Source organism: Mauremys mutica, chromosome 2 (assembly GCF_020497125.1).
Source record: "Mauremys mutica isolate MM-2020 ecotype Southern chromosome 2, ASM2049712v1, whole genome shotgun sequence".
Classification (NCBI taxonomy): domain Eukaryota; kingdom Metazoa; phylum Chordata; order Testudines; family Geoemydidae; genus Mauremys; species Mauremys mutica.
Window position 1 is genome coordinate 106,807,638 of NC_059073.1, and position 18,323 is coordinate 106,825,960.

General features: G+C 41.3%; 1 protein-coding gene across 1 annotated transcript in view; it reads left to right on the plus strand.

The window, feature by feature from the left end:
• Nucleotides 1–7,358, plus strand: part of CTDP1 (CTD phosphatase subunit 1) — a 189,103-nt gene extending 181,745 nt beyond the window's left edge. Inside the window, exon 13 of the mRNA XM_045006141.1 lies at nucleotides 6,323–7,358. Within this exon, the coding sequence (XP_044862076.1) occupies nucleotides 6,323–6,464 (142 nt within the window). The 3' untranslated portion in view covers nucleotides 6,465–7,358. The remainder of the gene's footprint in view (nucleotides 1–6,322) is intronic.
• The last annotated feature ends 10,965 nt before the right edge of the window (nucleotides 7,359–18,323 follow it).

The following is an 18,323-nucleotide window of genomic DNA, read 5'->3' on the forward strand; positions in this document are numbered from 1 at the left end:
ATATCGAACTCCGAGAAGTCGAACGCTACCCGCCGACCCAGGCGGGTAGTATAGACGTAGCCTTAGAGACTACTGGAGTTCTGATGTTGGCAGTAATTCCTATGGAGCTGCCACAGAGGGCAGTGTTCTCTTCAGGGCTAAGGGACTTGGTCATTTTCCTTCCATTTCCTGGTTGCCTACGGCTGTATTGGAAGAGTGGGTAGACCTGCAGCCCAGCTGCCAACTCCACTTCAGAGCTGTCAGCCTATTGTTCTGTTTGGGCTTGTGCAGCTTGTGCGACTTATCTATGGCTGATAAGATGAGTGGCATTCAGAGAGAATTTGAAGTCCAGACCGCAAAAGCATAGTCAGTAATGGGGTCCCTCACCAAGAACATCTTTGGCAGACCAACACCCTGATAAATAGAGAGGTGAAGCTGAGGATATATTGGTGGTCAGTATTTGGACCTGTGGGTCTGAAATATAGCCTCTCACTGTCAAGATTGAGAAGAAGTTGGACAACATTTAGATGAAGCATCTCTGATTGAAAACATCAATTCACATCAAATGACCGGATTCGTTTTCTAACTAAATAGGTCCCACTCTCAAATGGCTGTCCAACACTCTCAAAGGTGCTATGGTTATCTGTTCCAAATGCCTACCGACTTCCTTGTGAGAACCATCTTTGACTTTGACCAAGTGAAAGCAGGATGGTAAAGACCTCTTTCCCCCCAAAGATCTAAAAACACAATGGTTGGATAGCATCGACAGAGACCAGCCATCCTATCCTGTAACGCACCAGGTTTGGTTCAGGGCAGAACACTGTGGAGGCATATAACATATTCAATGGTCTCTAAACTGTCCAAGAGACAGCATGAGAAGTAACCATAGCCATTACACAGCTGACCCTAAAGAGGATTCCCTTAAGATTCCAGTTCCACAGCTGCAGAACCATTCTGAAACATAGAACTTCTGTTTTGCCTCTAAATATGAACAAGAATAAGACTGAGTTTGTCATAGTTATGTTTGCATAACCTAAAAAATGTTTTTCCTTAAACAAGAGTGAGACATACCTGGGCTATAGTCCAGACTAGTGAGTAGCTGTGTCACCCCTACCCTGTAACCTGGGGTGCCCTTTACAATGCCTTGCTGCTGTAGAGTCCAACCTGGACTGTTCACAAACAGCCTCCAGCATGTAAATCATATGTTTGTGTGCTGCAGCCAGCCAGCCACACCTTGGCTCTTACCAGTCTTGATTATGCTGCAGCGTAATCCCAATCCTGGATCTTCCCTCAGAAATGTATGTCCTGCAGTGCCCAGCCCTCTTCTGGACAGTACAAATATATTAAGTCCAATTATTCCTTTAGAGGAATAATATGCCAGCTCATTATTTTAAATAGTTATCCAGACACTTCATCTTACACACACTGGATTAGATAAAACAAGTTTATTAACTACAAAGAGAGATTTTATGTGAGTACAAGTAATGAGGCATAAACAGAAATCTTTACAAGAAAAATAAAGATAAAATGCTTACTGGTGCCTAATTTAACAAACTATATGAGATTCAAAGCAAATTTTTCTCACCACATGCTTTCAGCAGTCTTACTGACCAAACTGTTTGTCAGTACCCCTCCTCCCAGAGTCCAACAGCTGCTTCATTTGTCTTTTCAGATGCCAAGAATGCCATAGGCAGGGAGAGCAAAAGAGTGGGGGGGTGTTTGCCCCTGCTTTTTATAGTTTCAGTCCCCATCTTGAAAAACATTTCCAGCTGGCAGCAAGGTGACAGGCAGTCTGTTTGGAAGGAAACTCCTTCGTGTTTCTTTACTAAAGATGTAGGTGGTTTTTTGCCTCTGCCCCCTTTCCTGCCAACGAATGGCCGCTTAGCAGGTAATGGTCCACCAGCCTTGTTTACGCCTGACTTAGGCATGAGCTTACCCTTTGTCTCTGAGGAACCAGTTTGGCCACTCTCTAGACTTACCTGGAAAACATACTTTTAGTTCATGTTTATAACTTCACATATAATGCTGCTAATTGCATTTTGCCATATTATTGATCAGCAAATTGAATTTTTAAATGATACCTCCCAAGCATAAGTTGTAAAAACATGATTACAATAGTGCATAGGATGTGAACAAAGGGGTATATTCTTCACAAAAAGAATAAACTGGAAAAATCTGGGAAGGGGTTTCTGTACAAATCTCCCATTGTAATCCACCAAATGTCCTGCTCATTTAGGGGATTTAAGCATGATGATAATATGGGTACATTGTTACGGTCTGAGTCAAGAGTTTTGACTATGGTATGAAGCCAAAAATGAGTCCTAATTTCAGATGCTTAGATTACAAGATGATTCCTGTTGAAGGCTAAATCCATTTAATCTGTGGACTCTTGTGTGATCCACACAGAGAGCAACTGTATTTTTATTTTTTAAAAATGAAACTACATGTAAATATATAACCAGTTTTAGAAGTTACGGAGGAGGGAGGGAGAGATGTGAATTTGTGCAGTTTTAGAAATTTTGATTTTTATTAAAACTCACTCTTGTGTCAATATTTGGACTTTAAAGGAAAAATTCAGCAATCGGTTAATCTTAGCTAAGTAAATATTTATTGAAGATTACTTTTAAAAATGTGTTCAAGATGATTTATGGCTGTCTGTGTGTTTGTTTTCTTATTTGATGCCTCCATGTTGTTTAACAGTAAACAGAAGTTACCTTTAAAAGGCAAGGCAAGTTAATTGTATTCCCTGCATGCATAAGGCTGATACATTCTCTTTATCAAGAGTGAATAAAAGCCCTTCCATTTAAAGTGTAATGCAATATAGAATAGAAACTGGAAATAATGAGGAGTGGAGGAAAATATACTTTTCAAACTGCTTTTTAGCAGATTGTTTTATGCCATCATGGGAACGTGCTGCTGTTCTCTTGGGGTTATAAATGATTCAAGTAATGTTATATCTATTGTCTAAATTTACAAATATAAAATACAATATTTTATTGATGCCCCCTTTCCTCTACCAAAACTAGCTCTGGCTTGATTTCATAATACTAATTTAAAATATTTTGAATGGCTGTACAGGTACTGTTTATAGAGCACAAATTGTTAAAGGTGTTTGTCTTAATGAGAACAAACATATTCTCAACGGATTTCTCTACATTGTAGCAGAAGACTGATAGTTGGCTTGGAGGTTTCTTTTCAGTGAGTTAGGAAGTTTTCGAATCTAAATTCATCTGAGTGGAGCTGTCATTCTATCTTTTCTCATCAGAATAAGAACTGACAGGATATATTGCATTTAATCTTCCACATTTCCAAGGGTTCAGTTCAGTACAACTGAGTGGGGGAAAGAAATATGCCAGCAGTATCCCTTAAAGCATCATGAAAATTAATTTGTAGAATGGAATTCTGTGTCAAAAAGAACAGCTAATTGTACAAGTCATTTTGCTCAACTAATGGGCATCTTTAATGACCAAAAGAGAGCTGTATCTTCAAAGGCTGAAATCAACGTGAAGTGAGCAAGCAAAACTCTGCCTGCACATGTTTATATAGTTTTTGACGGGAATGTTCAAAGATATCTATTGGGCAGTTTTAGTCACAGTGCTTCTCATTTTAATTGTATGCTAATATATGCTGTGTAGCAGTGATTAATACATCTGAGAAATCCTTTTTTACTGTACGTGAGTCTCTATCCAGGGTACTGCAATACCCTCCTTCCTCCCCCACCCCCAAAAAGGTCAGGGTTATTTACAAGAATGATGTATTCAGATCAGTCCTAGACAAAGCTTTTCACCTCATTTCATTTAGCCTTATTTGGAGTTTTGGCCCAAAATTGAACCTCAAAACTCAGCATGTGCCACTATCCCCACCACGCCCCATTCCCCAAAAGAAGTAGTCTAGCTTCCTAGTGAGGTAACAGGCAGTGATGCACCAGCAGTGTTTCTGGGGAAAGGTGTTTTGGTCCTACTGGTATAAGATCAAGGCACAAATAAGGTAACCCACTCCACTTCCCTTAAGATTTTTATTTTGGGATTTGAGGTGAGCCTATCTTGTTGGCCTCCTTGAAAAAAGGTAAGGAAGAGGAGTTAAGATTACCAACATCTCTCACATGCAGGCCCCATCATATCAAAGGATCTGGACTTCAGAGAACTTCTGAAGCTTCTTTCCGAAGGACGAATATACTGAATTGCTCAAAAAAATAATACTAATTTCATTGCTCTGGATCTCTGACAGGCTTACAAGCTCATATGTTCACATCCCGATCTGTTCATATCTATATGTTTTTGGAATGCACAGTTCACGGTATTATTTTTCAGAGTGTCCTTGTTGCAGTATACTACATCTCTACGCTCTTGAAGGTACACAGTGGGCACTCTGAATAAATGTCTTTTTTCCTTTTTGCTAATAGGTCAATATTAACTGAACTAGAGTTATTTGCCATTTTATGTGTTGTGGACACATGGACAGGCCAGTATTACCTTACCTAATGGTTTAAAATAGTGGGGGGCTCTTAATTTAAGAGAAACGCATTGTACATGTTCATCTCTATCTTGATTATTGATGAGAGAGTACACATTGCCACCAGGGATATGGCATCTCTAAGGTTCCTTATACATTATTTCCAATACATTGAAGCTCAGACAGACTAAAGCATACACAGCTTTATCCTTTGCTGGTGTGGCCATCTCAGGTTAACCTATATGGAATCAAATTTCTTTGTGGCAAAAGAAGCAGACATCAAGGTTTCTCAGAGCCAAATACTTTTGATTATGGATGTATCACAGTTGACGTGTAGGAGCTTTCTTGGTAAGCTTTCACACCCAGGAACATGATTCTTTGAGGAATCTAGGATGTATTTCAACCTCTTATAAAGAGTGTGCTTAATTCTTTGGAGATACTCAAAGATTTGATGTGCAGTCTAGCAGTATTAATCCAAACAGACAAAACAAATAGTTGGCTATTACATGAAAGAGGAACATGGTCAACCCTCTTGTGGGGCTGCATCAGGTTTCGGAAATTGTATGAAGGGCTGGTTAGGGGAGGCTGTGCCCAAATAGCCAGGTGTGGCCCACTACCCCGAACTCCCCTGCCCTCTATCCAACCCCCCCACTCCCTTACCCTTTACCAAGCTGCCTGGAGCACTGGTGGTTGGCGGTGCTACAGCCGTGCCGCCCAGAGCATTAGGGCAGGCAGCTGCGCCTTCCGGCAGGAGCCAGCCACACCACCACGCAGCACAGAGCACCGGCTCAGGCTGGGCTCTACAGCTACGCTGCCCCAGGAGCTTTGCAGCCCCACCGCCCAGAGCATTGCACCGGCAGCACAGTGAGCTGAGGCTGCAGGGGACAGGGAATAACGGGGGAGGGGCCAGGAGCTAGCCTCCCAGGTCAGGAGCTCAGGGGCCGGGCAGGAGGGTCCTGCAGGCCGGATGTGGCCCATGGGCCGTAGTTTACCCACCTCTGGTTTAGTGTTTGAATGTTAAACTGAACTACATCATCAAAATCTCGAGAGTTTTTGGACAAAAATGGCAAAAATCTGACTTTTCAAGGTTTCTATAATCTTTCTTTAAAATATACCTGAATAAGATTAGGAAAACAGGCCTCTTTCACTTTAAGAACAGAAGTAGAACTGAATATGCAGGCTTGCAATCCCATCTCTTCAGAAATTTTAAAGGGGAGGGAATAGGATCATCCTTTTGGGGCTTATTTCTAATTAGTTTAGACTAGAAGTTTACAGGACATTATCAAATACAATAAAACTGTTGTGTTGCTAGTGTTCTTCATTGTTTTGTCAGGTCTCCAATCTTAGTTCAAATTTTTCTCATTTCCAGTTTTGTTCTTTGCTGTTTTTATCTATGACTATTGCTCTGTATTTCCTATGAGGCACAAGCTAATATAGCAGCGTTTCATTTATTTTTGCCTCTACATTAATATTTTTGCTTTTCAGTTTGGATTTCATTTTTACAAAAAGATAGACCCAAAACATACCTGGAGATTTTGCCTTAGTAATATTTTATTGCTGGTATTTAAATGATAGAGAAAAGACTTTTCCTAGGGAAGGAAGGAAATTAAAACAACTTTTTCAATTGGTCCTTAAACTTTGATTTGTTAGTTGCGCAGAAAGTAGGAATAATAAATTTACAGTAGCTCAGGTTTACAGTATCAAGGTTTACGGTATAGAATAGTGGACACAAGACCAAATGTTTGTGATCTAGTTCTGTTTGTTAGATAATAGGTGTTTTACCTTTTGTCTAGATCTGATAAAAGCTTCAAAAACCTTAAGCTGCCTATTTTCCATTGTTATAGGCAAGTAAATAATCGTGTTCATGTATTTTCTCTGTCCACACTTACAGGGGTCACAAGCGCAAACTGGATGAAGAGGATGCCGCCAGTGAATCCAGTAAAGAGTCCAGCAACGAGGATGAGGAGGGGAGCAGTTCAGAGGCAGATGAAATGGCAGCAGCACTTGAAGCTGAATTGAATGATTTCATGTGACATTCATATGAGAGGGGATTTACTGCTTGTAACAGATCTAATTTCAAATGAGCCCCTTATGTCAGTACTTAAGGTTTTTCCAAAATGTGTGTGTATATTTTGAAAAGCAACACAAGAGGTGACACATTATTTTACAAAATCAGAAACAGATGTTTTTAAGGTGTTTTACTAAAGGAAAATATACTTTTTTAAAAGGAAAAGTATTAAGGGGGACTTGGTGTACTATGCCAAAGAAGTGTTATGAGCTCTGCAGAACCTTCATATACTAGGACAGTAGTACAAAGATTTATGATTTAACATACTGTAACTTTTTTATATATCTCAAGGTATGGTTTTGGGTAACAGGCTTCAAAGGAAAGAAGGCCACAAAGAGGATGGAATTGCTTGAATAATACAGCAGGAACCTGATGAATCCGGTCTTACCTTTTTCCGCAGTTAAATACTATCAAATATAAAAGAATTTTTAAAATAAAAAAGAGCAATTTATATTTGTATAGAAACTGAGAATGTAATATGCAAGCTTTGTGAACTCTGCACTTGGCCTACGTGTCACTGGCTTCTAAGAGAATACAAACTGACTGAATTTCATGCTCTTAAGTTACTTTGTGGACTAGCTGGGTTCTTTAGGGAGACCACTTAGATTTTTAACTTTGCTTCTCTGTAACCTGGAATTTTAGCACAGCATACTGTGTGATCCTGTACTGCCATAAGGAGCTTATTCACCCATTTGTGTTGTTCTTGGAAGGAATGCGTGCTGCTTCATTCTAGATAGGATTTTATTTCTTTGAGAGATCTGATGTAAAGTTTTTGTATATTCTATTTCATATTTGACCCACAAAACAGATTTTCTTTCATTTAATAAAAATCCATTTTGTAAATTCTGTTTTCATTTCATGGGTTGCAAAAATCAATGACTATATTTCACCTGCTTCCATCACACAAAAAACTACTCACCTTTGCATTATTCTCTGTGAAAATTGTGAATATCATCTGAAGCAACGGCAAAACTTTAGAGTTTTTTAATAGATACTCAAATGTCCAAGTTTACAGTGTGCCCTTGTTATCTGAGCTAACATAGAACAGCTACAGAATAATTTGACCAGAAGATCTGTATTTTGATTATCTAAAAAGAGCATTTTTATTACTTTTCAAATATTTTCAGTATTTTTATAAGATGAATAAATACTGTATAAAATGACAAAAGTCGTGGAAAAGATTCAGATAATATAAATATTTACTGCCATTAAAATATAGAAGGCCCAGGCATGTTGACTAGTATTTGCAGAGCAGAGAGAGAGCTAAAATGCTACAGCTAATTTTTTCTGATGTCAGATGAAACACATTTCTTGCCATGCAAAATTATAGGATTTTTTAAAACATACGGTGGGTCATTGTTGGGAATTGTGTTAGTATGAAATAACATTGATTCTTTTATTCATTTTTAGGTCCCCTATGCTATTGGGTTTCAGACTGAGAAGTGTATTGATATTTATCAGACTAGTAAATCAAACCAGTATTGACTTCTAATGTATAAAAGGCTGGCTTGGGTTTCGGTCTCTAAATTTTTAAATACTGAGTATGTAACTGAACTGATATATTAGGTCAGCCCTGGTCTACACACAGCCCCGGGGTCGAACTAGGGTACGCGAATTCAGCTACGTGAATAACGTAGCTGAATTCGAACTACCCTAGTTCGAATGACTTACCCGTCCAGACGCCGCGGAAGCGAACTCCGCGGCTCCAAGGTCGACTCCGCCAACTCCTCCTGCCGCGGTGGAGTACCGGAGTCGACCGCGGTGCTTCCGGAGTTCGAACTATCGCGTCTAGATCAGACGCGATGGTTCGAACTCCGAGAAGTCGAACTCGCCGCGTCGACCCGCGCGGTAAGTATAAACGTACCCTCATTGTGAAGGGAGAGTTGTGCCAATTAATTATACACATTGTATTGATTTAGCATCAGCTCCAGAGCACATTGCCAGTTTGTTCTTATGGATTAAGCATCACTGAGGCTATGGCTACACTTGCACTTCAAAGCGCTGCCGCGGCAGCGCTTTGAAGCGCTAAGTGTAGTCAAAGCGCCAGCGCTGGGAGAGAGCTCTCCCAGCGCTGTCCGTACTCCACCTCCCTGTGGGGAATAACGTACAGCGCTGGGAGCCGCACTCCCAGCGCTGGGGCTTTGACCACACTGGCGCTTTGTAGCACCGCAATTTGCAGCGCTGGAGAGGGTGTGTTTTCACACCCTGCTGCAGCGCTGCAAATTTGCAAGTGTAGCCATGGCCTCAGATTGCTTAAGAGCTTGCTGTACTGTTGTTGCTACAGCACGGGACTGAAATCTCCATTACTATGCATTGTTCTACCGTGCTTCAGCAGCAAAAGTGACTTCACTGAAGGGACAGAAGAGGTAGGAAAGTGGCACTAGAAAAGATCTACTAAGGACCTGGGGATTACAGTGGACGAGAAGCTGGATATGAGTCAGCAGTGTCCCTTGTTGCCAAGAAAGCCAACAGCATATTGGGCTGTATTAGTAGGAGCATTGCCAGCAGATCGAGGGGAGTGATTATTCCCCTCTATTCAGCACTGGTGAGGCCACATGTGGAGTATTGTCTAGTTTTGGTCCCCCCACTAGAGAAGGGATGTGGACAAATTGGAGAAAGTCCTTGGAGGGCAACAAAAATGATTAGGGGGCTGGGGAACATGACTTGCGAGGAGAGGCTGAGGGAACTGGGGTTAGTCTGCAGAAAAGAAGAGTGAGGGGGAATTTGATAGTCTTCAACTACCTGAAGGGGGGTTCCAAAAAGGATGGAGCTCAGCTGTTCTCAGTGGTATCACATGACAGAACAAGGAGCAATGGTCTCAAGTTGCAGTGGGGGAGGTCTAGGTTGGATATTAGGAAACACTATTTCACTAGGAGGGTGACGAAGCACTGGAATTGGGTTACCTCAGGAAGTGGTGGAATCTCCATCCTTAGAGGTTTTTAAGGCCGGGCTTGACAAAGCCCTGGCTGGGATGATTTAATTGGTGTTGGTCCTGCTTTGAGCAGGTGATTGGACTAGATGACTTCCTGAGGTCTCTTCCAACCTTAATATTCTATGATTCTACTTGAAACAGTCCAAGGCTATTGTTTAAAAAAAAAAAAAAAAGAATTCCTTCGCCCTAGTCTCTAAGAAGCTGGCTCCCTGCATTTTGGGAGCTACATTTCCTTCAGATTAGGAACCTCTACTCTTGATTTCCATCCTTTTTCTGAACTAAGTAATATATCTGGGAAATATTTCCCCATCTTATCACCACCATATATTGAATTTGTCTATGATCCCTTAGAGCAGTGAGTCTCAATCTTTTTCATTCTGCAGACAACTGTTGGAGAGAAAGTGAGAAACTTTCATAGACTTCTCCTTCCAGACAGCCCCATTTCCCCATTGCTTGGTTTTCAGAATGTTTAAGTCTGCTGACCTCTAGTGGCCTTAGAACTCTTCATGAGCAAATATTGTTAAAGGACATGAGGCTAATCGCCAAAATACAATTTAAATCCTTACCATTCCAGTAAAGCTGAAATTTAGCAAAACTCAATATCTTTTTTCCATAAAATAATTAAGAAAATGTCTCCTTTATAGAATATCACAATTCAGGCTGTTCTAAGAGACCCCAGACACAGTAGCCACTGTCTTAGTGATGAGCTAATGTGTAACAAGGGAATTGAGAACATTGATATAGCGGCTTTGGATAGGAAATAGATTAATGAAAATAGACTCTGAAGGAAGCAATCATTAGGTGCTCCAATCAAGCCCACTCTAGCTTTTACCTTTTGAGCCATGCCAATACCCTTTATTTAGGGGAGCACATCAGAGATTAAGTGGGATAGAACCATTTGAGGGATTGTAAATTCTATTTGCTTTACATTTCCAAGCAAGATGCAAGGACAGTATTCCTAATGGGGAGCACCAAAAATTATTTTTCTTAACCAGGAGTTTGTGGAAAATGTTTGATTCATTAGTAACTTCTGACCATTTAAAATAACCCCATTCTGAGAAATGGACAATGATACAATCCTCTATACAGCCCAAGCCTAAAATGTTCTATCCACTGAAATGCTCTCTGAGAACACTGAATGCTACTCCAAGTCAGACTGTAGAAGGGCATCTAGAAATACTTACTAATTAATCTGTCAGCAAAATGGGAAGTCAAATAGTTGTCAAAAAGTTTTATGCAACATTCATTGTGCAACCTGTTCAGGTACTAGATGAGGATCTCTTGTGATTAAGCAAAAGTTCATCTTTTTAGAATATATCCCCTGTATCTTTATGCCATAAATAAATTAGTTACCTTTTGAAACACAACTGTTTTTCTGAAGGATGGAATGTCAGCTTTACCACTGAATGGCCTCTCAAGTTCAGCACTTGCCATTAGCTCAATGCTGTTGGGGTTTTGAGATTAGTATGAGGACTCGCAGGCATCACACATCTAAACTTCAACTAGATGAATCTCAAAGGATAATCACTCTTGCTCTTTTTGGGTTGTAATGTAGAGTACTGTTTTAGAGTCAACTCTGAATGTGAAGTGATGGTGTAAAGATCCAGTGAACAGCAGTCAGGTTATTTTTGTGATACAATTTTTAAAATGTCCTATGTATTGTATGGGTTTTTGCTAAATGCCTGTCAAATAGCATTGAAGCAATGTTATGTCATGTTGGTGAAAACTTTTACATGGATGCTGAGTTCCACTCTAAGGTAGCTGCATTTCAGTTGTGGGTGGAGTGATTCCTGTAGATGTAAAGTTTGAAAAGCTCTTTGGGATGAGGAATGCTATATAGAAATGAAAGATATATTTTCTCTTCCCCTTCCTTATTTTATTTATGATCACCACTTTTGGATTAACCAGCAGTGAGTGTCTAAGCAAATATCTTACAGATGACCAAGCTTCAGTCAGGCCCAAGATCATAGGGAATTCCATGTAAACATTGAAGCGGGAGCCCTCATCAAATAGTGAAACCTGCACCTACGTTAAGATCAGCTTCCATTGTAGGGAACAGGATTTGGAAGAGCCTAGAGCTAGCACTGAAAAACTTACTCATACCAAGTATATGCCTAGACCCCAATGCTCAAAAACTCATAGAACACAGCTGAAGTCAAAGCCAGACAGTTCTGCAAATTATGAAAAGACTAAGTATTTCACAGAATATTTTGTTCTTTAACATAATGCATTCAGATAGCTATAATACAATAATAGCATACATTTTTTCCAGGACCTGGGGCTACCAGTAGGTTTTCAGAACATACCAATCTATTGCCTATCTCTGAGAAATCCAAGAGAGATTCATCTTGCTTTTTGTCTTAAAGTAGAATCTCACGGTCATTCGGAGAGCTGTTTCTTGTAGGCCAGTCACCAAATTTCTTTTGTGATGGTAACTGAAATTTCAAGAGGCCACAAATAAAATGTCCTGGCTAAACTGGCGGTACAAAGGCACTAAATGTATGAAACTGTTATTTGTTACCACTAACTTCTGCCTTTTTTTTTTCCCCCAAGATACAAGAAGTACCCTACACAGGTTACAAATGTGCTTTATGAAATGGCTTCTAAAACTCCTATAAAAATGACCTATATGCCTTGGCTTACTGTTCCAAATGTAATTTCACATCCATAGGCCCAATCTTTGTTTAGGAAAAACAAGCTATCTGCTTGACCTACTTCTGTGCATTAGATCCTCAACAATAACCTGCTGCCAGGAAGGTACTCTTTGTGCTAATGTAAAAAGCAGAATCCCACTTAGATTATCTGAGTTAAACTGACCATGCAGTGCTGCTTTGACTAATGGTACTAGGCATGGAAATGGTCACAGAATGAGGATACAGTACATGCTGCCCCATTTAAGCTCTCAATTTGACCTAAGTCACTTCTCCAACCCTCCAGAGGAGACAGCTTTCTCGTGTTCTAACAACTTTGCCAGAAACACAAAAGAGAAGAGCAATTTTGTTCATTGTAAGATCTGTAGCTGTATTCAAATTTTCCTCCTTTTTTCAAGCAGTGCTTAATAAAAAACATTCTTATTTTTAATAGAACTGTGACATGCCTTCACATTTTTATGTATAGACACCTCATGATACCTGTGGGTGGTATCATAATGAAGATGATATCAAGTGATGCCCAGGCATTCTTGCATTCAGGAGTCACTGGAAGGGTTCTTAGTCAATGATAGGAGACTGAGCTGAAAGGCTCTAAGTATACAAATACTTCTGCTAGCAGGTTTTGTGCATAGATGGCGTAGTCCTGGCAACTCTCCAAGTGTTACATGGTGGTAAACTGCAGATGAAAAAATCTCAAGTTTCTCAAACTATTAAATTACGTTTATCCGATAACAAAAATTGTATTAATATTTATGAAGCAAAGTATAAAAATGTTAACTTTATTTTTATAAAATACCTGAAATAGAAATACTAAAAAGCAGATTTTTTAGTGTATAGTCACTTGTAGCTAAACCAGGTAAACAGGTAAAATAAAAATGTAAAGTATATTGTATTTAATTGCTATCTGGTATTTCAGTGAGAAAACTGAACGCAATAACATACGTGTGCACAGTTTCTTGCACACACAAAGAGCATGATTTCAATTCCCCTGCCCACTCTGTATAGTCTCCTATATCCTATCTTTCTCATTTGCCAAGTCAGTTTCATTCTCCACCTGTTGGGTCACTTCACAGCTTATCTGGCCTTGGTCCCTTGGGCTTATCCCATTCTTTGCCTCTAGCCATGCTGTACACACTCCTGTCACTTAAGGGAACTTTCTTCTGTCAGCCTTATTCTCCTTTCTCTGTTGATCCCATTTACCATATGCTTTAACGAACCTTTCTTCGTACTACTCACCTCTTTCTATTATTATCAATACAGATGCACATTGGGTTCCCTTTCAACTGCAGCCTATAAGGTAATGTTTGCTTATGCTAGTTGAAAATGTGCTGAAGTGTAAGTAGGGAACAGGCCTTTAGGCCTAAAGTTTAAATCTCATATTAGCTAAAGCTAAGGATTTTAGCATGGGTGACTAAGAGATATTAATAGAAATGCCACACGGCATAACTCTGGGTCATGTAGGAAATACGTTTTTGTGTTAACTGGTTTTAGCAGGTCTTGTAGGGGAATGTTTGGATGTTTTGGAATATCGGTAACCGCAGAATTTGCATTGACGCAAATGGTAATTAGAATGAGTTTTTATATTAATGGACAATAAAGAAGTAGAAGATACTGGGTTTTAGAGTATGGAAGATTAAATATGGTAGCGGAAATGTAGATATGGCTTAATTAAGGGATGTTATATAATTGGTTATTAAGAGGGTAGTTCACTAAATTTGGAGTAGTGTGCTCATCCACCATCCAGGTACCATTAGAGGAAGAATTATATACCCATTCTCATCCAGGCACTGATCACGCCTGAATGCACCAGTTCGTCTTGGAATGTGCGTTTAAATGCAGTGTGTGGATATACTGTAATGCCCGTTTGCTTTAACTATTTTATTTTAAATAAAGTCTTTAATTCCTTTACTCATTGTGTCATTCACAGCCCTCCACTAAATTAAATGATCTGTAACTGCCCCAGAGGCTTAAACCTTAGAGAGTTCAGTTTGGTTCTATTTCTTATCTTTATACAATTAACTGGGAAAACATGAATTAAAGTTACAGGTTGGTGACCACAGCAGGACTGTGGGGCTCCTGTTGAGTGATATGGGGGTTCATTGAGGAGTGAGAAAGTCCAGAAAGCGCCAGAGAGCAAACTCTCACTTCTCATAGAATCATTGATCTGTTCTGCACTCAGCTGTAAAGTGTTTTGAAACAGTCGGTGGGTTTGTTTTGCAAACAGAACACTGCTTATCAATCCAGAGTGCTTTCTCTTTGCTAGCAGCTGCATTAAACACATTTGTAGTGTTACATAGGGGAAAATATTTTTCAGGTATGAGATTTAAATTTTTTTTGTTGGTACTGGAGGCTGTAGAAACCCAGTACTGGCACAAGGACATAAATCCAAGACTGTCTGGGTACCCTGAGATATCAACAAGCATCTGACGGTTGGGTCCAGCATCCTCTCACAGTCCCAAAGGCTGTAGTGACTGGCCAGAGACATAACATTCCTCGGGGACTGCCAGGTGGTAGCATACCCGAAAGAGAGGAGGTGACCGTGCGCTTACTTTAGATTCTGGTAGCGAAGAGGAGTGTGGGAGGTGAATGGACATCTACCTCCACCTGTACTGATTCTGGTCCAGAGAGAGACCACAGACCTTCAGAAGAGTATTTGAAAGCTGACGGTGCACCTAGTCTTGATTCAAGTAACCAAAAGGAATGAACATAGCCTCCACCCTATATTGATTCTGGGCCAAAGAGTGGCCAAAGATTCAAATAAGGATATTGGGGAAACTGAGTCAGGTTGCTAATATATAAACTTTGATACGAGTTAATATTTACACTGTTAAATGTACTGAGTGAGGAACATAAGAATGGCCGTACTGGGTCAGACCAAAGGTCCATCTAGCCCAGTATCTATCTACCAACAGTGGCCAATGCCAGGTGCCCCAGAGGGAGTGAACCTAACAGGCAATGATCAAATGATCTCTCTCCTGCCATCCATCTCCATCCTCTGACGAACAGAGGCTAGGGACACCATTCTTACCCATCCTAGCTAATAGCCATTTATGGACTTAGCCACCATGAATTTATCCAGTCCACCTCCTCAGAATCTAGTGGTACAGAAGCCCTAGGAAAGGGCACTTAGAGATTTTAAAGTCTTACCTTGCCAGTCATTGGGGGAGGAAGAGGGGCGGACATCATGGTGAATGTAGCAGACCAGCCAGATCCTTTTGGGTTTGTGTATTCATTGAGTGCAAAGCTAATGATAAGCAGCTTAAGAGCTGAAAGGTAAAGGGAGTAGCAATGGATTGTTTGTTGCATGCAATGCATTAAAAATAAAATTCAGACAACAGGTAGAGAAACATGAATTAGCTGTAATAGAGAATAAAGATATTACAGACCAGGCAAAGTGCCACGTACAAGCACTGGTGAATCTTACTGCTAGGGTGTCTAATGATTTCGAACAGGCTCGGATTAGAAACAGGCATCTTAAAAGGGTTGCCCTCCATTTCCAGGTCCATGCCCAGCTATGGAAGGAAAAAGCTATGGAGCAGTAAGTTTGAGGAATTTGGGGATCATGCTCAAGAATTTGAGAGATTTGTAATACAGCTACACACAGTGAGTTGGCTGAGCTTTGTGCTGTTTTATGTGAAGGAAATCAGGATTTTAGAACAGATCCTCTGATGATCTGATGTTTTGGGAGATGAAGGCTGATATTCAGCTTCCCAGGGAGGTTTTTCTCTAATAGCGAATATGCCTCTGGAGAGACTAGATCTGTGTCTCTGCTTTTCCCAGGACACGAGCCAGAGGAGGAAGAGGGACAAGAGCATAGTGGAATACTAAAAAGATCCAGAGCTCAAAGACTGAGAGAGCAGTCAGTCTCTGACACAGAGCTGTTCAAACCATGATAGTCCAGCTTGGGATAAGAGCTTTGGTTTTGTTGAAGGAGTAGCAGGAATCTCTGATACACCTTCCTCTTACATCTTGAGATTCTAGACCAGGGATCGGCAACCTTTCAGAAGTGGTGTGCCGAGTCTTCATTTATTCACTCTAAGTTAAGGTTTTGCGTGCCAGTACATTTTAACGTTTTCAGAAGGTCTCTTTCTATAAGTCTATAATATATAACTAAACTATTGTTGTATGTAAAGTAAATAAGGTTTTAAAAATGTTTAAGAAGCTTCATTTAAAATTAAATTAAAATGCAGAGCCCTCTGGACTGGTGTTCAGGACCCAGGCAGTGTGAGTGCCACTGAAAATCAGCTCGCGTGCCGCCTTCGGCACCTGTGCCATAGGTTGCCTACCCCTGCTCTAGACACTGCCGAAAAAAGGATGTTGGAGACTATTACTGTTTGTGAGTAAGCATGGGCAACACTGACATTCTCTAACCCTCTTTATACAGAATTAGATTGCACAAAAGAGGCCGGGGGCCAAGTTCCCTGTAAGCTGCGTGACCAGGCAGCAGGCTATCAAGGGCCGCCCAAGCTTCCCCAGCCCAGCCCTGCCATATCTGCCGTGGCCCGGGAGAGGTGCCTCTCACCCGGCCCTGAGCTACTCCAGCAAGAGAAGGCTGGGGGGGGAAGCCCTCATCCCCCCTACACCCCAACCCTCTGCCCTAGCCCTGAGACCCCTCCTGCACCCTGAACTCCTCATCCCCAGCCGCACCCCAGAGCCTTCACCCCCAGCCACAGTCCTCATCCCCCCCCCACTCGAATCCTCTGCCCTAGCCTTGAGACCCCTTCCACACACCAATATCCCCATCTCTGGCACCACCCCAGAGCCCTCACCCCCCTCAACCCTCTGCCCCAGGCCTGAGACCCCTCCTGCACTCCAAACCCTTCGGCCCCACTCCCACCATACATCACCTCCATATTAGTGCACATAACAAAATTCATTCCACACACATGGATGTAAAAAATTTGAGGGAACAGTGGCCAGGGGACTTTCAGGCTATACTAACCTTCAGCTCTATAGCCCACCATCCACCCACTCTCCAGCGGTGACTTTATAACAGATCCTTGTAATTCAGAAGAGGGTGAAGGGTCAGAGGAACCAAATGAGGGACCTTGCCCTGTGGCAGTAGTGGGTGTTAAAACATTGGATTTGGTAGCTAAAAAAGTTGGTCAAGTTAAAGAAGAGTGATGTAATTGGTTTGCATGCTATGAGAATTGAGAGTAATAGTTAAATGTTTCCACTGTATTAGAGGGTTAGTTTACAAATGCCAGTGGACCCTTCTTTGTGGTAAACTCTCCCATGAGACTTTCAGTCAGGAGCTAAGGATTTTGCTGAGACACTGCTAAATTGGAAGAGATTTTATTTGCAGCACAGTCAGGAATTGCACCGTTAGCAAACGTTAAACAAAAAAAGGTTGAGTCTCCTCATGCCTATCATGAAGGATTAGCCACAGCCTGAGATGGCACTGACATGCACAGAGACGTTGGTTGTCCTCAATATGTGGATTTATTAATTAATAATGGTTTGCCTGCTATTTAAAAAGAAGATGGTTTGTCATATGAACAAGGGAACAACAGAAACCAGGTGCTGGAGTTGATAAACAAAACTGCTGATACAGTAGTTGACAAGGGATAAAGACAAAGTTTCCTGTAGCTGCAGGAGTAATTGTCCAAACTGAAGGACCCAGTTGTACTCCTGCAACCAAACCTCGCCCAATGGTGTGGAGGTTTGAGCCCTCTTAGCCTCAGGTAAGAGGGAATGCTCCCAGTTAGCCTCCAGGTGGGCCCTTGCCAAGGTTTAAAAACCAGGACCTGAGAGCACAGAAACCCTTTTATGGACCCAGGCAGTCCTATGGCCCTCTATGCACTTGCCCTTCACAAACTCCCTCCTCAACCACTTCACGAGGAGGCTGGGTGGAGCCCAGAAGCCTCTGCCCAATCTGATTCATTGAATCAGGCATGATGGCAGAAATTCACTGAATGAATTGTAGCCTAAGGGAAGGAATTGAAGTGGTCAGGCAGGTAACTAGATCCTATTGAAGAAGGGTAGTTGTCTCCTCTCTGATGGAATGTGATTTGTCCTGGCTTTCTGGACCAATGGATCAAGCCCCTCTCTCCAGAAACCAGGTCAGGGGTGGGAGAGTATAGTCATTCACAATTAAGCCAATGGGCCCCTCTGTATCTCATTGTGGTCTCCTTAGGTACAGACAGAGCAGGGAGACCAACTGTATCAGATCTCAAAAGGGTTGAGGGATAAAGTGAGATGGGTGCAGGTGTATCTACAGTATATGATCCTCATCAAGCCA